The 16,437-nt window shown below is 50.1% G+C and overlaps 2 protein-coding genes and 1 non-coding gene across 6 annotated transcripts; 2 read left to right on the top strand and 1 right to left on the bottom strand.

Annotated features, from left to right (window-relative positions):
* Positions 1 to 3,623: 3,623 nt before the first annotated feature.
* IMP4 (IMP U3 small nucleolar ribonucleoprotein 4) lies at positions 3,624 to 10,142 on the bottom strand. 3 transcript variants are annotated; one of them, XM_067742339.1, is made up of 11 exons: positions 9,998 to 10,135; positions 9,496 to 9,612; positions 9,242 to 9,350; positions 7,536 to 7,619; positions 6,712 to 6,821; positions 6,501 to 6,633; positions 6,261 to 6,415; positions 6,084 to 6,178; positions 5,891 to 5,964; positions 5,649 to 5,810; positions 3,624 to 3,851 (listed from the first exon to the last, which is right to left on the bottom strand). In XM_067742339.1, the coding sequence occupies exons 2-10, from the start codon at positions 9,496 to 9,498 to the stop codon at positions 5,698 to 5,700; spliced, it is 876 nt and encodes a 291-aa protein (XP_067598440.1). In that variant the 5' UTR covers positions 9,499 to 9,612; positions 9,998 to 10,135; the 3' UTR covers positions 3,624 to 3,851; positions 5,649 to 5,697. The 3 variants fall into 3 exon arrangements, 2 of the variants coding, with proteins under 2 accessions (XP_067598440.1, XP_067598441.1); XR_010944512.1 differs by lacking the exon at positions 5,891 to 5,964 and having other exon boundaries at positions 9,998 to 10,140; XM_067742340.1 differs by lacking the exons at positions 3,624 to 3,851; positions 5,891 to 5,964 and having other exon boundaries at positions 5,648 to 5,810; positions 9,998 to 10,142.
* Positions 10,143 to 10,171: 29 nt separating this feature from the next.
* Positions 10,172 to 14,495, top strand: CCDC115 (coiled-coil domain containing 115). 2 transcript variants are annotated; one of them, XM_067742342.1, is made up of 5 exons: positions 10,172 to 10,413; positions 10,485 to 10,588; positions 10,676 to 10,758; positions 11,411 to 11,542; positions 13,084 to 14,495. In XM_067742342.1, the coding sequence occupies exons 1-5, from the start codon at positions 10,303 to 10,305 to the stop codon at positions 13,194 to 13,196; spliced, it is 543 nt and encodes a 180-aa protein (XP_067598443.1). In that variant the 5' UTR covers positions 10,172 to 10,302; the 3' UTR covers positions 13,197 to 14,495. The 2 variants fall into 2 exon arrangements, with proteins under 2 accessions (XP_067598443.1, XP_067598442.1); XM_067742341.1 differs by having other exon boundaries at positions 11,396 to 11,542.
* Positions 14,496 to 15,190: 695 nt separating this feature from the next.
* TRNAE-UUC (transfer RNA glutamic acid (anticodon UUC)) lies at positions 15,191 to 15,262 on the top strand. The gene has a single exon. It is a non-coding gene; the product is annotated as a tRNA-Glu (tRNA).
* The last annotated feature ends 1,175 nt before the right edge of the window (positions 15,263 to 16,437 follow it).

Raw genomic sequence — 16,437 nt, 5'->3', positions numbered from 1 at the left:
TCCGTGGGAGGCTGCCGAGGCCCCGCCTCAGATCTCGCCAGCCAATGGAAGTGCGCAGCGGCGGACAGGGCGCTCCCCTCGGCCAATGACACTCAGAGCCCGCCCCAGCCTCGCCTACAGGCTCCCGGACCGGGGCGGCTGCCTGAGCGCTTGGTTCACCCGGGGTGGGCCAGGGACGTGGATCCTGCTCTGGCTCTTCCCTTTTTTATGGCCTCCGCGTGAGCTGGCTGAGTCCGCACGGTCCCATGGCCACTTCCTCTCTCTTGGACCCGGGGTCCGCGCCTGGGCAGGGCGGATGGCTTCATGCCCTCGCCCGGCCTCCCCGGCTCTGTCTTCTGGGAGCTAGGCTGTGTCCGGATCCGAGCCGGGGTGGCGTGGCAGCTGTGAGTAAAGACGGTCGCCGAGACCGAGCTGCAACTCCTGCCTGGGGGACCCCGGGTGGGGACCATCCCGCGCTTTGCGCTTCGGCGGGGTCCGAGGGAGGTCGGGGGAGGTAGCCGCGGGGGAAAATGACACCCGGGCACCTGGGCTGTGAGAAAGACTGAATCCGTGTATTTCCTGAGGCTCCTTCTTTTTCTGGGTCGGGCTAGGATGAACTGGGGGCGCCAGCATCCAGTCCTAATTTGAGGATTTCAACCCGCATAAACCTTCTGGGAAACTGAGAATCGAGGCTCTGGGAGTGGGTTCCAAGGGACTAGGTGTTCTCAGTGCTTTTAAGGGGCTTATTTTCTTTCGTCCCTTGTCTTCAGAAAATGTGGAGAAGACTGGAGGACAGCTGCTGTCCCAGCTCCCAGGGCTACCAAGGGGAGGCTGGAGAGAGCAGAGAGAAGCCTACGGCCCCTGCCAAGGATTGGCCAGTGTAGATGGGCTAGCCCATCCTTCACCTCGGGGGTGAGGAATGTGGACCTAATTCATCAGAGTTAAGTCAAGAACAGGCAAACTGTTTCTTAAAGGGCTTGGGTCTCTGGTCCTTGTCCCAGCTACTCAGTTCCGCTATGCAGGGTGAAAGCAACCATAGGCAACATGTAAAGGAATGAGCATGGCTTTGTCCCAAACTTCGTGGACTTTAAATTTTAATTTCATGTGTCACGATTTGTGTGTGTGTTTCCTGCAGGCTGTGGGTTGCTGACCCCAGTTTAAGTGACTGAGAGGTCAAAAAGCCAGTTAGTGGGGATGTTTCACTTATTGAGGGGTCAGTAGGAGTCACTGTTGACTCAGTGTTTATCACTGTCATCTTTGAGAATTCAAAGGTGGTCAGCAGTGATCACTGAGGATGGACATTGATAGTGAATTCATTGGAGGCCAGTGAGAGTTCCTTGGATGTTCATGGAGACTGTCAGTAGACGTCAATGGCAGTCACTGGGAGGTCAGTGAGAGACTGAAAGTAACTGAGGAGCCATTGGGACTTGGAATGTTAGTTTACTAAATAACTGAGGGGTCAAAAGAGTCAGGGAAGGTCATTGAGGACCCCTAACCAGGGCTCAATAGTGAATGTCAGTGGAATCACTGAGATTTCTTGGATGGTCATGGGTTCTTGGAGACTCAGGGTGGCAGGATACAGAAGTATCAGTGAACTTTGAGAAAATATGGAGGCCCACTGGAGGAGTCACAGAGACTCAAGTCCCTGAGTAATCATGGATACTAATGGCAGTCATTTGGGTATAGTGGATACCAGAGTAAAGGGGGAACAGCCACTGTGGGATCAAGAAAGGGCTTTATGGACCCTGCTGGTAGTGAATGTCATTGGATGTCAATGATCACTGGAAACCAGTGCTACCTGGGGAGCAGAGGCAACATTGAGGGTCAGTGAGCCATCCATATCACCTATGGTGATGACTGGGAGGCAGGGCAACTAACCCGCAACTGGGTTCTGGCACTCTGGGATCTTCTGTTCCACTAGGGGCGGAGGGTCTATTTGTCTGACAGGGTGGGGTGTATATGTCTATCTGTCCCCCTGGCTTAGGAGACATCTGTCTATCCTGAGGACCCACCTGCCTTTCTCATAGGCTGGGTCCTACTGGCAAAGAGTAAGTCTGTCAAGCTGAAGGTCTGGCTGGCTAGTTGACTGGGTAGTGGAATGTCTTTCCATTGAGTTAATGGTCTCTCTGTACAATTGTGGGGCTCTGTCTAACCTTGAGGAATTCTGTCTTTTGGTTGGCTGGAAGTGGGGTGGGAGGGGTGTCCATGTGTCTGGACACAGGTCTTTCTGGATGCCTGGCTGAGCACCTTCCCACCTGTCCAATAATCTGTCCATTTGTCTGGCTGTCCTGCTGTAGTCTCTCTCTCCCTGGGACTCTATCTAGAAGTCTGTCTTGCCAGGGATCTATGTGTCTGTTTGCCTGCCTGTTTGGGAATCTTTCTGCCTATCTGGCCTGTGAACAGAGTGGCTGAGACTTTAGTCCACCTGCCATGCTTCCACCAGGGTTGGGTGTCTGTCTTTCTAGCTGCACGTCCACCTCCTACTACACACCCTCCTCTTGTTTAACCGGACCACCATCCTGACACTGAGCATCCCTCCATGTCTCTCCAACATCCAAATTCTCCTGGTTTTCCCTCTGCTCAGCTCAGGCTGGGTGTAGGGGATGGAAAGACCCCCCGAGACCTCCACCAGCAGCCCTGGCTCACCCCTCTCCATTGTCCCAGAGAACTGCAAGCTGTGTTCCTGCAGTGGGACTCACTGCTGCTGCTGGCCCTCTTGCGCACCCTACTGGCGGCAGTCCCAAGCAGTGGGAGCAGCTGGCACTGTCCTGAAGATCCTGAGCACCCCAGCGCCCACATGCCACATGCCAGTCTGCCACCTGCTTCCCAGCTCAGAGTGCTAGGCCACCCAACAGAGCCAAGTGGACAGGGTGCTGGAAGGTACTCGGAGAAGCTTTTGCAATACTGTGAAGAACCCAGCCTGCGCTGATGTTGCAAAGGGGAAATAGTAACTTTTAAAACAGTGGAGAAACCTGGCCGACACCACCCTCACCTAGAAGGCCTATGCGGAGATAGTCTGAGACTACTGACATCCCTATTGAACAGTTCTTCTGACTTCCTTTTTTGCTAGGCCACAAAAGGGAACAAAAAATTTGAAAAAATTCTCCCACTGCTCCACTCTTACAAACTTTTGGATTGGGTGTGGGCTGACCTGTTGGCCCACCTAAAAGTCTGGCATTTGGCAAAAAAGGAAAAATGCCAGTCTCTCCAGTTACAAGTGGCAGCTTGCATCCACCAGTGATTGGAGGTAGCTGCCTTTGGGAGGGCTTTTGTTCCAGACTCTGGAAGCTCCACAAGACAAACCAATTTCCTAACAGAATAAATTACAAAGAAAAAAAATTAAAAGGAGAGAATTCTATAGGATAAAAGAGACTTAGAACTTACACACAGATGCTCATAACAGCATTATCAAAATAGCCCAAAAGTGAAAAACAAACCAAATTTCATAAACTGATGGATAAATAAGGTATACACACGCAATAGAATACTGTTTAGCAATAAAAAAAGGAATGAAGTACTGACACATGCTACAACATGGATAAATTTTGAAAACAATGCTAAGTAACACCACATATCGTATGATTCCGTTCCAAGTTGAAGCTCATACTGCTCGCCGCACAACAGGCCAATAATCGAGAGACGAGTTGTTGGGACAAGAAATAAGACTTTATTTGGAAAGCCAGCAAACCGAGAAGATGGTGGGCTCATGCCCCAAAGAAACATCTTGCCTGAGTTAGAATTCAGGCTCCTTTTATACTAAAAGAGGAGGAAGTAAAATCAAACACTTCCTGGTTCCCATCAGCCTCTGGAGAGGATGTGTTAATTTCTTCTTCCCTGCAGTCATTTACAGGTGGACCTGGTCAGGATGTTTCCTGTAGGTTAAACAAAGGTATTTTAGCTCATTACCTGGGAAGCAGGGTTCCCAGAGATGAGCCATTATGTATAACTCAAGCTTATAGGCAACATCCCTTTAGTGATTAGCTTGTAATAGAATACAAAAGGTTCTTTCCTATTACAGTTCCTATGGAATGTCCAGAATAGGCAAGTCTATAGAAACCAAAAGTAGATTAGTGGCTACAAGGGGCTGGGGGCTGGGAGTTGGGAGACGGTTGGAGAGGAATGGGAAGTGACAGCTAAAGAGTACGGAGTTTCTTTTAGGAGGGACAAAAATGCTCTAAAATTAGACTGTGGTGATGGTTGTACAACCCTGTGAATATGATAAAAAAATATTTAATTGTACACTTTAAACAGGTGAACTGTGTGGGACATGTGCATTATATCTCAATAAAGCTGTTTTTAAAAAGACAAGAGACTTGTCTATCATTTGCAATGAATGGACCCAAGTTGGATCCTAGTTCAAACAAACATAACGTAATCAGGGAAAACTGAACATTAATATGTAGAATTCGGAATAATTGTTGATTTTTTAGGTGCGACAGTGGTATTATTATTCCTGTTGAGTCTTATCTTTCAGAGATATATGGAAATATTTATGGATGAAATGATATGGTGTCTGGGATTTGCTTCAAAATAAACGAATGGAGTGGATAAAGGGAGTGGGTGGGGCTATGAAGGAAACCAGACTGGTCAACATTGAGATGAGCTCATGGACTCACTGTACAGTCCTCTCAGCTCTTATGTTTGGAATTCTCCACAATTAAAAGACTTAAAACAATCAATCAACATAGAGGTGAACAACTGTTTCTATAAAGAGCTAACAGGTCACAGAGAATACACATACACTAATAGTCAATGAGTATTTGAAGATGCATAACCTCTGTCATAAATAAAGAAATGCAAATTCAACTGAGGACCCATTTTGCACCTAGAGCTCGGGCAAGATGCAAAGTCTGACAGTTCACAGTGCCTACAAGGACACAGGAAACACTCAGATCTGATGATAGTGGCTGGGAGAGACAGCCTCCTGGAGGACAGTTCTGCAGCATCTATAATCATTTTCAAGACACGATTCCACTTGCAGTAGTTAACTCATCAGATATACTCGCATAAATATGCACAGAGGTATGTTCAATGTTCTTGAAGCAACGTTTGTGGTAGTAAAAATAGGAAACAACTTGAGTGTGCGACCATCAAAGAGTGGTGAATCCACACATACCAGACATCCTAGATAACCTAGAAATATCCTTGGTAATCCAGGGAGAGCCTAAGGAGATCCTTAAAGGGAAAGATGGTCATTATAAAGCTTTCCACTGCTAGTGAGTCCAAGTGCACTGAGTTCTCTGAGGAACTTTAATTACACTCAAAGGAGGCCACAATGAAGTGAATAAATGGTTTGCCTCTTGTTTATTTTCTGTCTGTCTCTGGCTGAGAGCTGGCCCCAGCGCCAAGCCCTGCTCTAAGTGAGACTTCCGTGCTCACATTATTATCCCCACTCCCAGATGATGAAGTCACAGGCCCCCGACTCCTGAGTGACAGAGAGCAGCACCAAATCTCCCAGGGTAGCACCAAACCCTCTGTGGCCCAGGGGCAAGAAAGCACATCAGGCCTGCCTTGTCCTAGGCACGATGTCACCACCAGGCCTGAGAATGTCCCAGAGCTATCAGGTCCCCAGCTGAGGGGACCCCGCATCCTTCACGCTCAGCCTGACAGCCCTGTCCTAGCCACTCAGAGGCTAGCAGGGTGCTGTGGCAAGCAGACTTTATTCTGACCTCTCCCCAGCTCCCGGGTCCAGGTCCACATCCTGACTGGTGAGTGGGCTCACTCAGCACTCAGGAAGACCCTCTTGCGCGCGGTGTTGGTGTAGGGGTGCCAGCGCCACTCCACGTCTGCTGTGGCCTCCTGCTCCAGCGTGCCCAGACGGATCATGTACACTGGCGAAGGGGGATGAGATATGGTCACTTACACAGCCAGCATGCCCCTCACCAGATATGGGATAAAGCCGCAAACTCACACTTCAGCTCAAAGCGAGGCCCAACCTCGGTCAGCTCCACATTGCGGTGGTCTGTCTTCTTGTACACATGGTGCCTGGGGCAAGGGGGGCAGGGCAGGAGTGAGGGGAGGCAGGGAGCAGCTTCGGGGTCAACAACAAACAGCACAGGGACACAAAGGTCAAGACCCCATTCGGGCCCAGCCCACTGACCCACCGGAAGGAGATGTAGTCGTCCTGGTTGGCGAAGGTGATGACCCGGCGGCTGTCATCTTTGGGCACAGGGAACAGGTAGCGGAGTATGTCAGAGACCTGGGGCAGAAGGAAGAAAAGTGGCAAATGCCCAGCCTGGCACTCCAGGCCCCCAGTCCTCACCCCACGGCCTCAGACTCACCCGCTTACCCAGGCGGGAGGAGAAGCCATGCATAATCAGGTGAGGCTTGGCCTCCGACGCGGTGCCCAGGTCGGGGATGTCATGCCGCATGACCACGTTGCACAGCGTGAAGTATGCGGTTGGGCCAAAGGGCAGGTGGCTGACAATGAGCCCCACTGGCAGGGCCAGGTAAGCCGTCAGAGACCCTCTGCTCCCAGCCAGCCATCATGGCAGCACCCTGCTCCCTCCCTTCAGTCTTACCAGGTGTGCCTCGATGCTCATGGACAACCAGCAGGTCAGTGACCCCGTTGGCTTTGCAGGCTCGCACCAGTGCCCCTACCTCATGCCGGCCACGGTTCATGCGCTGGGCGCCTGGGAACACCAACTTTAGCTCCTGCATATGAACTCCCTCTGGTTAGGACTGGGGCTCCTGGGGCCTGAGCATCTCCCACTAACTCCCACCTACTGGTACCTTTGCAAACATCTTGAGGCGGGAACTGGGATCTCGGGAAGTAGTGATCATGATCTTGGGATCCTCAACCCCTGCCCATCGATACTCATCATCCATGTGGCTGGTCACACCTGTTAGGAGTGTGAGGCGCAAGAACATGACATTGTCTAGAGAAGTGAAATGCTAACTTGGGGTGGCCAAATCCACCTAGAACAGCACTGACGATACCTTCAAGGATGGAAAGGCTCTCTACCTGCTCTGGGCCAACAGGGTGGCCCCCAGCCACACTGGCTACAAACACAAGTGTGACCAAGGAACTGAATCTTTATATTTGATTTAATTTTAGTTCATTGAAGCTGTAGTAATCACATGGAGCTAGTAGCTACCACGTTAGCACAAGTCCAGATTCTGTTAAGGCCAAAGGTATCAGGCTCCATTCTCTCATAACAAATATTTATAATGTTTGTGATTCCTTTCATATTTGTTGAATGATGCAGTGAATGAGACACCTGAGTGCCAATGAAGTGCTGACAGCTGAGGACACAGCAATGAACAAAATGGACACTGTTCTGCCCCAGCAGAGCCCACCGTCCTAGTAAGGGAGACAATCAACAGACAAAGCAATGCAGAAAGTGGGGTAATACTGTGTCATGTAAATGGAATTGGAAGCACTCAGGGAGAGGTCCCCTGAGGTGTCATCTGTACAGAGCCACGAGGGCACCTGGGGGACAGTTTCAGGAGTGGGAGCTGCACAACCTTTCTTCAAGGTGTCTGAGGAATGACATGGAAGCCAGTGGGCTCAGCGGCAGGGAGTGAGGCTGGCTCACAGGGTCAGGGAAGGTCACCTTCGCCGCCGGCATCGTCAAACTCCAGGGAACCCTGTAAGGCCAGAGCCTCCCTGCGTAACTCGGTGGGAATCAGGCGGTTCTCTGCAGAGGGAAGACAGAGGGGCTAGTGAGACACATGCATGGAGCCTTCAGTTTATACAACACTGAACAAACTTGATGGAAAAATACCCCTTTTACTCCTTTCTGAGCAGAGAGGTGATACATAACTGGTGGAGAAGGATGAAACTATTTTTGGCTACATGCCAACCTGCTAACAGTGGTTATAGGAGATTTCATTTACTATGGTTCCTGAGTCTCAAGACTTGAAGGGTTTCTAAAATACTTAATCACAAGTATGCACTCCCTTCGTAGTTAGAAAAAAACTAACAATTAATTTTTAAAGAATAAATGGAAACTGCTCTTTCTATACAAAGGTGGACCAGAAACCCTGAAACCCTCTTACAATAAAATCATTAATCGTGATGCTCTGGGTCAGAGGTTTCCTCTGTGAACTAATGCTAGACTTGGCAGAGGAGCTAGGCTGTGGGCATGCCCACTTTGGAGCATGCCCTTGAACCCAGCAGGTCCCTCCAACATGTCCTGGACTAACTCTTGCACATGGAAGAGAATGTTCACAGCAGCAGGCCTGCCCCAAACTAAAAATAAGCTCAACACCACCCACAGGGAAACGGATGAAGACTCCATGGAATATTAACCTGCAGGAGCCCCACCTACACTCAATGGATCTTAGAAACAACACTGAACCAAAACAGAAAGCTGCAAAAGAATACACGCAACCTAATACTACCTTTACAACTAAAAATCGACCCATATGATTTAAGAATACAAACAAGCATGATAATCCTCAAAAAGAACAGCAAGGAAATGGTTCATTTTTAATCAATATTCAATACTGCGTTTATCTAAATTGGGGGAAATATTTCTGAATTTAAATATATTGATCATTTTTCATTTCTTAACACGGGCAGATAGGTCACAGGTGTTTAACTTTATGCTTGACATAAGTACTACATACACATACCTCATATACTTTATATGTCTAAAACCTAAGAAAATCAAAGTGAATCTAAAATAGAGATATGGAGTTGATGTACTATCAGATAGGAAACAGAGCTCCACCAACATGAGAACCAACAAAATACAGATAAATACGGCATTTCCAATCAGGCATGTGTGACAGGCTCTTCATTAGTACGGCAAATGGAAAGCGGGGAAAATATTGCAAAGTTAAATTCCTAATTTACAACGCAAATAAAAGTCAGTTCTACACGAGTGAACAGTTTTAAAATACAAGGGAGCCATAACATAACTAAAAGACAATAAGATATTCTTCTTATCTTGTAGTGAAAAAAAGTAGCAAGAATAAAAACGACAGAGGGGAAATAAATATAGGACCACGTGAAATGTTTAAATTTGGGAAGACCTAGACACTGTAAATAAAATCACTACGCAAGTTGTAAAATCTGGATACTGCAGCATAAATGACAAGTAATTCACACCATCATGCAAGCGACATTTGCAACCCATCAGGAAGATCCAACAGGAAAGGAAAATGACCAGTAAATACTTGAAAAGACACTCACCATACTAACACAAGTAAATGCTAATTAAAAGCGTTTGACACCACTGGCCTTTTTCCCGTTGGGTTTTAACAGGAAAGCCCAAGGGTCTTTACCGTGACTGCGGGGCGGGGACAGACTTACCCTCGAGCGCACGCCGAACCTTGTCCTTCCTCTCCTGGGCTGTTCGCCGAGCCTCCTCACAGGCCTTGCGATACAGGTACTCGCGGCGAAGGCGGGCCTCGCGGCGCAGCTGGGAAGCAGCAGATCCGCTCAGGCAAACCTTTTTCGCCGCGAAAGACCGGGCCCGGGAAACACCCGCCCCGAGCCCACAGGCCACATCCCCAGCCACCGCGAGCCCCCGAACTCCAAAACAGGAGCTTAAACATCCCTCCTACCATCGTGGGCGCAACTTCCACGTGAGTCCAGGAGTTCTCTTCTGGCGCCGCCGGCACCACGCAGTCGTCCCTTCCGCCCTCAACCGAGAAGGCCGCTAGAGGCCTCACTAGACTCTGCTGCTGCCGAGAATGCCCAAAGTTAAAATGGCTGGGAGTCGCAAGGCGATTGGCCAGCCCGAAGCTGGAGCAACCACTAGGCGGGGGGGGGGGGGGGGGGGGTGGTCAAGGTGCTGTCACGTGGCTTAGAACGGCCGTTAATAAAGGCGTCGGTCATGGTTTCACTACCTAACGTGCGGAACGCGATGTTAATTAGAAGACGACGAACAGCTAAAATAATCATAATTGTAGGCTCGAAACAGTGCAGCAACTGTAAAAGCTGCACAGCGATTGACCGGATGATCGCCTAAGCGGCCGGTTCTAGAATTGAATTTAAAGCCGCTCCTCCCTTAAAATGGTTGCCGAACAGCTATGCCTCCTTCCATCGCCACTGCGACAGACGTACTTTAAAAAACGGCCGATTCCAAAAGCGATTCGGAGACACCCACAGCTCTCGCCGACTGTCCGGGTGCCTGATCCCCTTCCGGTGCTCGCGTGACGAGGCGCTAATCACCTCCCCGGGCCGCTGCTCTGAGGGTGCTTATTCTGAAAGGAACTCAGCGAGTCGCCTCCACCCAGTGGGCATCTCGGCCCAAGGTTGGGAACGCCCCCTCGGGGGACGGACCTCACGCGCCTATTGGCTGTCCTTCTGGCACGGCGGACGCTGATTGGGCGACCTGGGGAGCCGGCTACTGACTCTGTGTGGAGCCCATGGCGGCGCGGGACCCTCGAGCCGAGTTGGACTCCCTTCTCCTGCAGCTGCTCGGGGACCTGGAGGAACTGGAGGCGAAGCGGGCGGCGCTGAACGCCCGGGTGGAGGAGGTGAGAGCCTGGGGCGGGCGGGCCGGCACGTGAAGGTTACTGAGTTTCACCGCTCTCCTCTCTCTTCCCAGGGCTGGCTCTCGCTCTCCAAAGCTCGCTACGCCATGGGTGCGAAGTCGGTAGGGCCTCTGCAGTATGCCTCCCGCATGGAGCCCCAGGTCCGCGTCTGCACCAGGTGAGGTCCCTTTCACGCTGCAGCGGGTGGGCAGGCAGGGGCCAGGTCGGGGCCGCCAAAGGTCTAGCCTCCCTTCTCGTTCTTTAGCGAGACCCAGGACGGACCCCAGAAGTTCTGGATGGTGAGAGGCGGCACCCAGACTCCAGAGGAGGTGGGACCCCGCGAGGCAGGTGGGTCCCCCCGCCCCTTCTTCCCGTAGGGCCCCTTCCGATGTCAAAGACAAAAGGCATGGGACAACAGGGGAGATGATTTTATTTAGGCTGTTAACGATAGAGAGAGCACCCCAGACCTGAAGATCAGAATGTAGAATGTCTCAGCAGAGTGGTTTTTTGCTTTAGACTTTTACAGGCAGAGAGAGAAAGTTATAGGTGAGGTCCTTTACAGTTGGGATTGTTTTGCAATCAGAGGAAGTCTCAGCTGCGCAGAAGATATTTTTGTCTAGCTAGTTTCAGCGGGACAAGCTTCTAATCTCAGTTAATCATTCGTGAGACAAAGAACAGGGAGTTGAAGGGTCTGTCTGGCCTTTCAGCATGTTCAGGCGAAATGGGAAAAGTCAGTGTGTGGCTTTTTCACGGGTAAACAAGGGGTGTCATTTGCTGGTTTTATGATAGTCAAGAGAAAGAGTGGACAGATTCACATGAACCACAAGGGGAAGGGTGGTTCTTTGTAGTAAGCTGTTTTCCAGAACATAAAAGGTTGAGAGGATTTTCCAACTATCGGTATTTTCTAGGATCATGAGCTCAAATGAAGTTTAACATTGTGTCACTGAGAAAACAAAGGCCAGGTAACAATCCCCCCAACCTCCAGCCTTTCTTTTTACAGTTCTTCGCAGGCGCAAGGGTCTCACGAGGACCCCAGAGCCAGACCCCTCCCCAGCTCCCCAGGACCCTCTGAACTGGTTTGGAATCCTGGTTCCTCACAGTCTACGGCAAGCTCAAGCCAGCTTCCGGGAGGGTGAGTGGACCCCCTATCTACAGGGAGCACTTGAGCACTAATGCCAAGGCTGGGATTAGTCTGCAAAGGGCTTTGCAGGTTTTCTCCATTGCAGACTTTTGTTGCACACCTTCTGTTTTTTCAAAAAGCGTTTATTCGCTGTTGGCAGAGTTCCAGGTTCATATTAGGTGCTGGCAGTAAACAAAAGGGACAGACAGCTTCATGGGATGTTTATTTTATTGAGGGCAAAAAAACAACATGCAAACAAATAAGTAGGCCCTAAATATAATACCAGGTAATGAGACTTGCTATGAAAAAATAAGGTAGAGTATGGAGTGGGCTGGGGAAGCTGTTTTTTGAATGGTAGCCTGGAAAGGCCTCTGAAGAGATGAAGGAGAGAGCTTTGGTGATCTGGGGGGACAGTGTTCTAGGTGCAGGGACCAGCCAGGGCAGAGCTCTGAGGCAAGGTTGTATCTGGAATAGCAGAGAGGAGGCCAGTGGTCTAGTGGAGGGGGGCGGGGGGAGGGCAGTGGAGGATCGGGTAAGTGGTGGAAAGCTGCATGTTTTTTCAAGTAAAAGCCACAGGATTTGCTGACAGATCAACTGGGCAGTAAGGGAAGGAGTGGAGTGAAGGATGAGCCCACAGTTTCTAGCCAGAATGCTTAAAAGGGTGGATACCCTCACCTGAGTGGGAGGGCTGCAGAGCAGCAACAGCCGAGGGGAAGTCAGGAGTGGTGTGGGGGTGTTCCTGGTACTGTGTGGTGGAGATTCTGATCAGATGGTTGGCCACATGCATCTGGAGTTTGGAAGAGGACTGGGCTGGAGAGAGAGGTTTGGGAACCCACTGCATAACACTGGTTTTAAATTCCCAAGTTGCTAACAGACACAGCATTAAGGTTGAAATGAGATAAGATCAGCAGAGGTCCTGGGAATGTGGACAGGAAGTAAGAGAAAAAAGAAGGGAAGAAACCAGTTGAGGAGACTTAAAAGCAACAGTGAGGCAGGAGCAACACCAAGAGGGTAAGATGTGCCCTGGAGGGAGGTGATCAGGTGTGTGGCCAGCTCTGCTGCCAGGCAGTTAGGCTGAAGACAGGACTGGCCAGTGGACTGGGTGGTGTGGATGGCCCAGAGGACTTGACAGCAGCTGCTCCAGGAGAAGCATCAGGTGAAAGCAACGTAGAGGTGGATCCAGAGTGTGGACCAATCTTGGGGGCAGAGAAAACAGGTAGAAGGAGAGAGGACAAGAGCAGTGAGGGGCTATGATAATGGAGAAAACAAGGAAGGAAATAAGGGCATGAGACTATATTATGATCTGTGAATTTTTAGTTCTTGGTGGGTGATATAAGGGGGTCAAGGAAGTATCCTGAGGAGGTGACATTTTAGCAACGACCTGAAGGACATGAGGGTATGGGTCCAGTGAGGTTCTCGAGGAGCCAATGCAAGGCTATACCTGGAATGTTTTAGGAAGAGTGTGAAGGCCAGAGAGGCCTGGGGATGTCCAGAGCCCCCTGAGTCATTTGTCACCACAGATACCATGGTGACAGTCTCTCCTCTTCTTCTAGGTCTGCAGCTGGCTGCAGACATGGCCAACCTTCAGATCCGCATTGACTGGGGTCGAAGCCAGCTCCAGGGGCTGCAGGAGAAACTCAAGCAGCTGGAGCCCGGGGCTCCCTGACCTGCCACCACAAAAGCAAGGCAGTGAGCACAGCTGTTCTTCGATGTGGCTGCATTATCTCAGGCCTTCTTCCTTCACAGATTGCCCCCCACCCCAGCTATTCCTCCCTCCTTAATACTTCTCTGGTCTGCATGTTTCCAACTTTGTTAGGTGGGGAAGTTTGAAGGGACAAAGTGAGTAATGTTGAAAGCCACTACTCTGAAACCACTTCTAGACTTCTGTTGTCTCAGGATGTATTCATGTGGGGCAGGCACAAACACCTGTTAGGCTAGTTCGTATCACTGAACAACTGTAACAACCTGATGCATAAATCAGCTGTGGTTTTTCATTAAAGGATGAAATATTGAACAGTTAATGGCAGGGAAGGACAAGAAGTAGGTGCTTCGGTTTCACTAGATCCTTAAAAGTGATTTTGGTGGAGGAATAAACCATACACAGCTAACAGATGAGGACAGAATGATTCCTCATCGATAAAACACACACACACCCAAGTAGATGGGCAGCGCTTGGCAGGTTTTAAGCCAGAAAGTAAAAAGGATCGGACCTAGATTTTCAAGGGAAATCTTTCAAGAGACCATTCAGGTTTTTAAAAACTTGCCTTTATCTTTCCAAGAGTGAGTCTTTTAATTTGTTGAAGGGCCAGGAACTCTGTGTCAATTCATATTCCTACTGGCTTGTTGATATTTTTAGCAGTTTCTAGGAGCTAATTGTTATGTTTGGTGGATGTTAGTTTTTTGTTCATAATATGAGATGTAAATTTTTTTTCCCAGTTTGTCTTTTAATTTTGCTTATGGTGGTTTTAAAAAAAAAACAAAGCAAACTTTTTATTATAAAATAAAACACATTACATTAAACTGCACAGACCAAATGAATAGCTCAAAGAGCAAGGTGAAAACTATCATGAGCATCTCTCAGCTCTTGTGTTTTTAAGTCAGTTTTCTTAGTACAGTTGAATTTATCACTCAGCTATTTTATGATTTCCTGCTTTGGGATTGTAGTTGATGTGACGGTAAGGGAATTCGCCAGTGTTTTCCTCAAGAACTTTTGTGTTTTCAGGTGAGGTACAGGGTGAGTCCTGCACTCAACTTCCTATTTTCTACCACAGATCCACATACAGGGGACCACCCTTATCGCTGATTTGTGATGCCACCTTTTTCTTTCGATTAATCCCAATGTTGTATACCTGTACCATGTTCTGGCGGTTCCATTCGGTTTCATTGATCTTAATGTCAGACACAGGAACCACACTGTTTTAATTCTTGAGCCTTTAATACATACTTTAACCGCTGTAAGCGCACATTTTCTGGTTGGAGGGAATTTTTTTTTTTGGCCGGGCCGGGGCTGGGCGGGGCACTACGTTGAGCTTGAGTTGTCTGTGAAACAGCCTAATCAAAGCACTGAAAAGGAAACGATGTGACCGGAGGAAAAAAGGGCATCCCTCCATCCACACAAAAGGTTGAATTTCAGGCCAAAAGCTGTTACCAACGAAGTGCCAACCTGTGAGATCTTCAAGCTTAAATGAGTTAAAGATAACACCCCGTTTTTGTTTTTTGAGGAAAAGATTTTTCACGGGGAACCCGGTATTGGGGCGGGGGGAGAAGAGGTGTCTTTTGTTTTAGATGTCAGTTGACATCGAAGGACAAGCACTAGCCCTCCGTTATTTACTGTTGAAGTTGGGTTTCGGTGGCGGCGCGGCCAAGGTCCCAGCGAGGTGTGCTAGTGCGGACGGTGACAACGACTAGCGCCACCCTCGCTTCGGTTCTTGGGAACACTTCCGGGAGGAGGAGTTCCCGCTCCTGGGAGGGGCCCGGATGTGCCGGCCGGCGCTGCGTAGGCGGGCGGGTCCGTGAAGTCCGGGCTCGCGCAGCCGCAGTCAACACAGATTTCTACCAGCCGGGGCAAGGCCTGAGGTGCGCAGATGTGGTTTGGTGGTGCTGACGACAAGCTGACGCAAATAATATATGTCGCATCGAGGAAGATAGACTTTCGGAAGTTCCCATATGGTCTAGCGGTTAGGATTCCTGGTTTTCACCCAGGCGGCCCGGGTTCGACTCCCGGTATGGGAACGTTGAGTTGTTTTTCTTACTTACTCTTTCAACTTGCCACAGTTTGGTTTTTTTCCACTAGCACACGTCACGTCAAATTAAGTGTCTCTCTGCATTTAAACCTGGAGAAATTGAGGCCCGGGAAGCTCTGGGCCCCATCCGTCAGCGTATTAATCGGAAGTGTCGATTTTGCATCACGTCATTGACTAGTTCTACCAGTGAGTTACATTCGGTACCATATCCACTACAGGTGTGAGTAATAGTAGTAGTTACAGGTTAAATGTTTACTCCAGTATGTATTAGACCACCGCCGTGAAGGGCGCCCCGGGCCCGGCCCCTCCCTCGAGGGCGGCGCCGCCGCAGCCTGGCTCCCGGGCCTGCGGGGAGGGTGGGGCCGCTGCTGCGGAGCTGTGTCCGCGGAGGGGCGAGCGGCAGGCTGCGGAGGGGACCGGAGCGTTCCCCGATAGTTTTAGCTCTCTTTGTCCCGGCGGCCGCTGTGTTTGCCCTGTGGTCCAGTGGTTAGGGGTCCTGGGTTCTCACGGGGGCAACGCGGGCTTGCGGGCCGCGCCCGCACGCCACGCCCTCTGCATCCCAGCCCGGGCACACTTCCCTTCGAAAGGGGAGCCAAAGCCACAAACATGAGTCAGAAAACGCCTTCCTCCGTTTTCCATCCCTTTACCCTGTCGGATCAGTTAATCCAGGGAGCTTACGCGCAGGCCCGAGGCCCTGTCCCCAGTAGCGCACCACCACACGCGTGTATTCATTCACACTTCTGCGCGGGGGGGGGGGGCGGGGATTATCCTATAATCATATTAATTTTAAGCGTGGAAGTTACAGTAGGTTACAGTGGTTTCTGATCTGGCATGCAGAGAGCTTGGAAGCCATTTCTGTCCTCACAATAAGGAAAAAGCTGAGAAAACAACAGTTTAGCCACTCGTCTTGGATCATGAGGAAATTGAGGTCGCGGGGCCAACTGCTGCCTCGAAAACTGGAGAGAAGAGTGAGGACAGAGAGCCAGGCCTCACCAGCCTCAGAAGCGGCTGCCAGAGTCAGCAACTTGTAGGAAAACTTGGAGGCTCACTGAGCGTCACACTTGTGGGTTTTACTCCAGGAGCCCTACCAGGTGCTCCGGGTCAGGACTGGAGAAAAAGCCCCCGGTGCTTCTCGCAAGGGGAGGGGGAAAGGAACCGTTCGGA

This window comes from Pseudorca crassidens, chromosome 6, assembly GCF_039906515.1.
Source record: "Pseudorca crassidens isolate mPseCra1 chromosome 6, mPseCra1.hap1, whole genome shotgun sequence".
NCBI classification, from domain to species: domain Eukaryota; kingdom Metazoa; phylum Chordata; class Mammalia; order Artiodactyla; family Delphinidae; genus Pseudorca; species Pseudorca crassidens.
The sequence above is the reverse complement of the archived record's forward strand: the minus strand, read 5'-3'. Positions and strand labels throughout refer to the sequence as shown.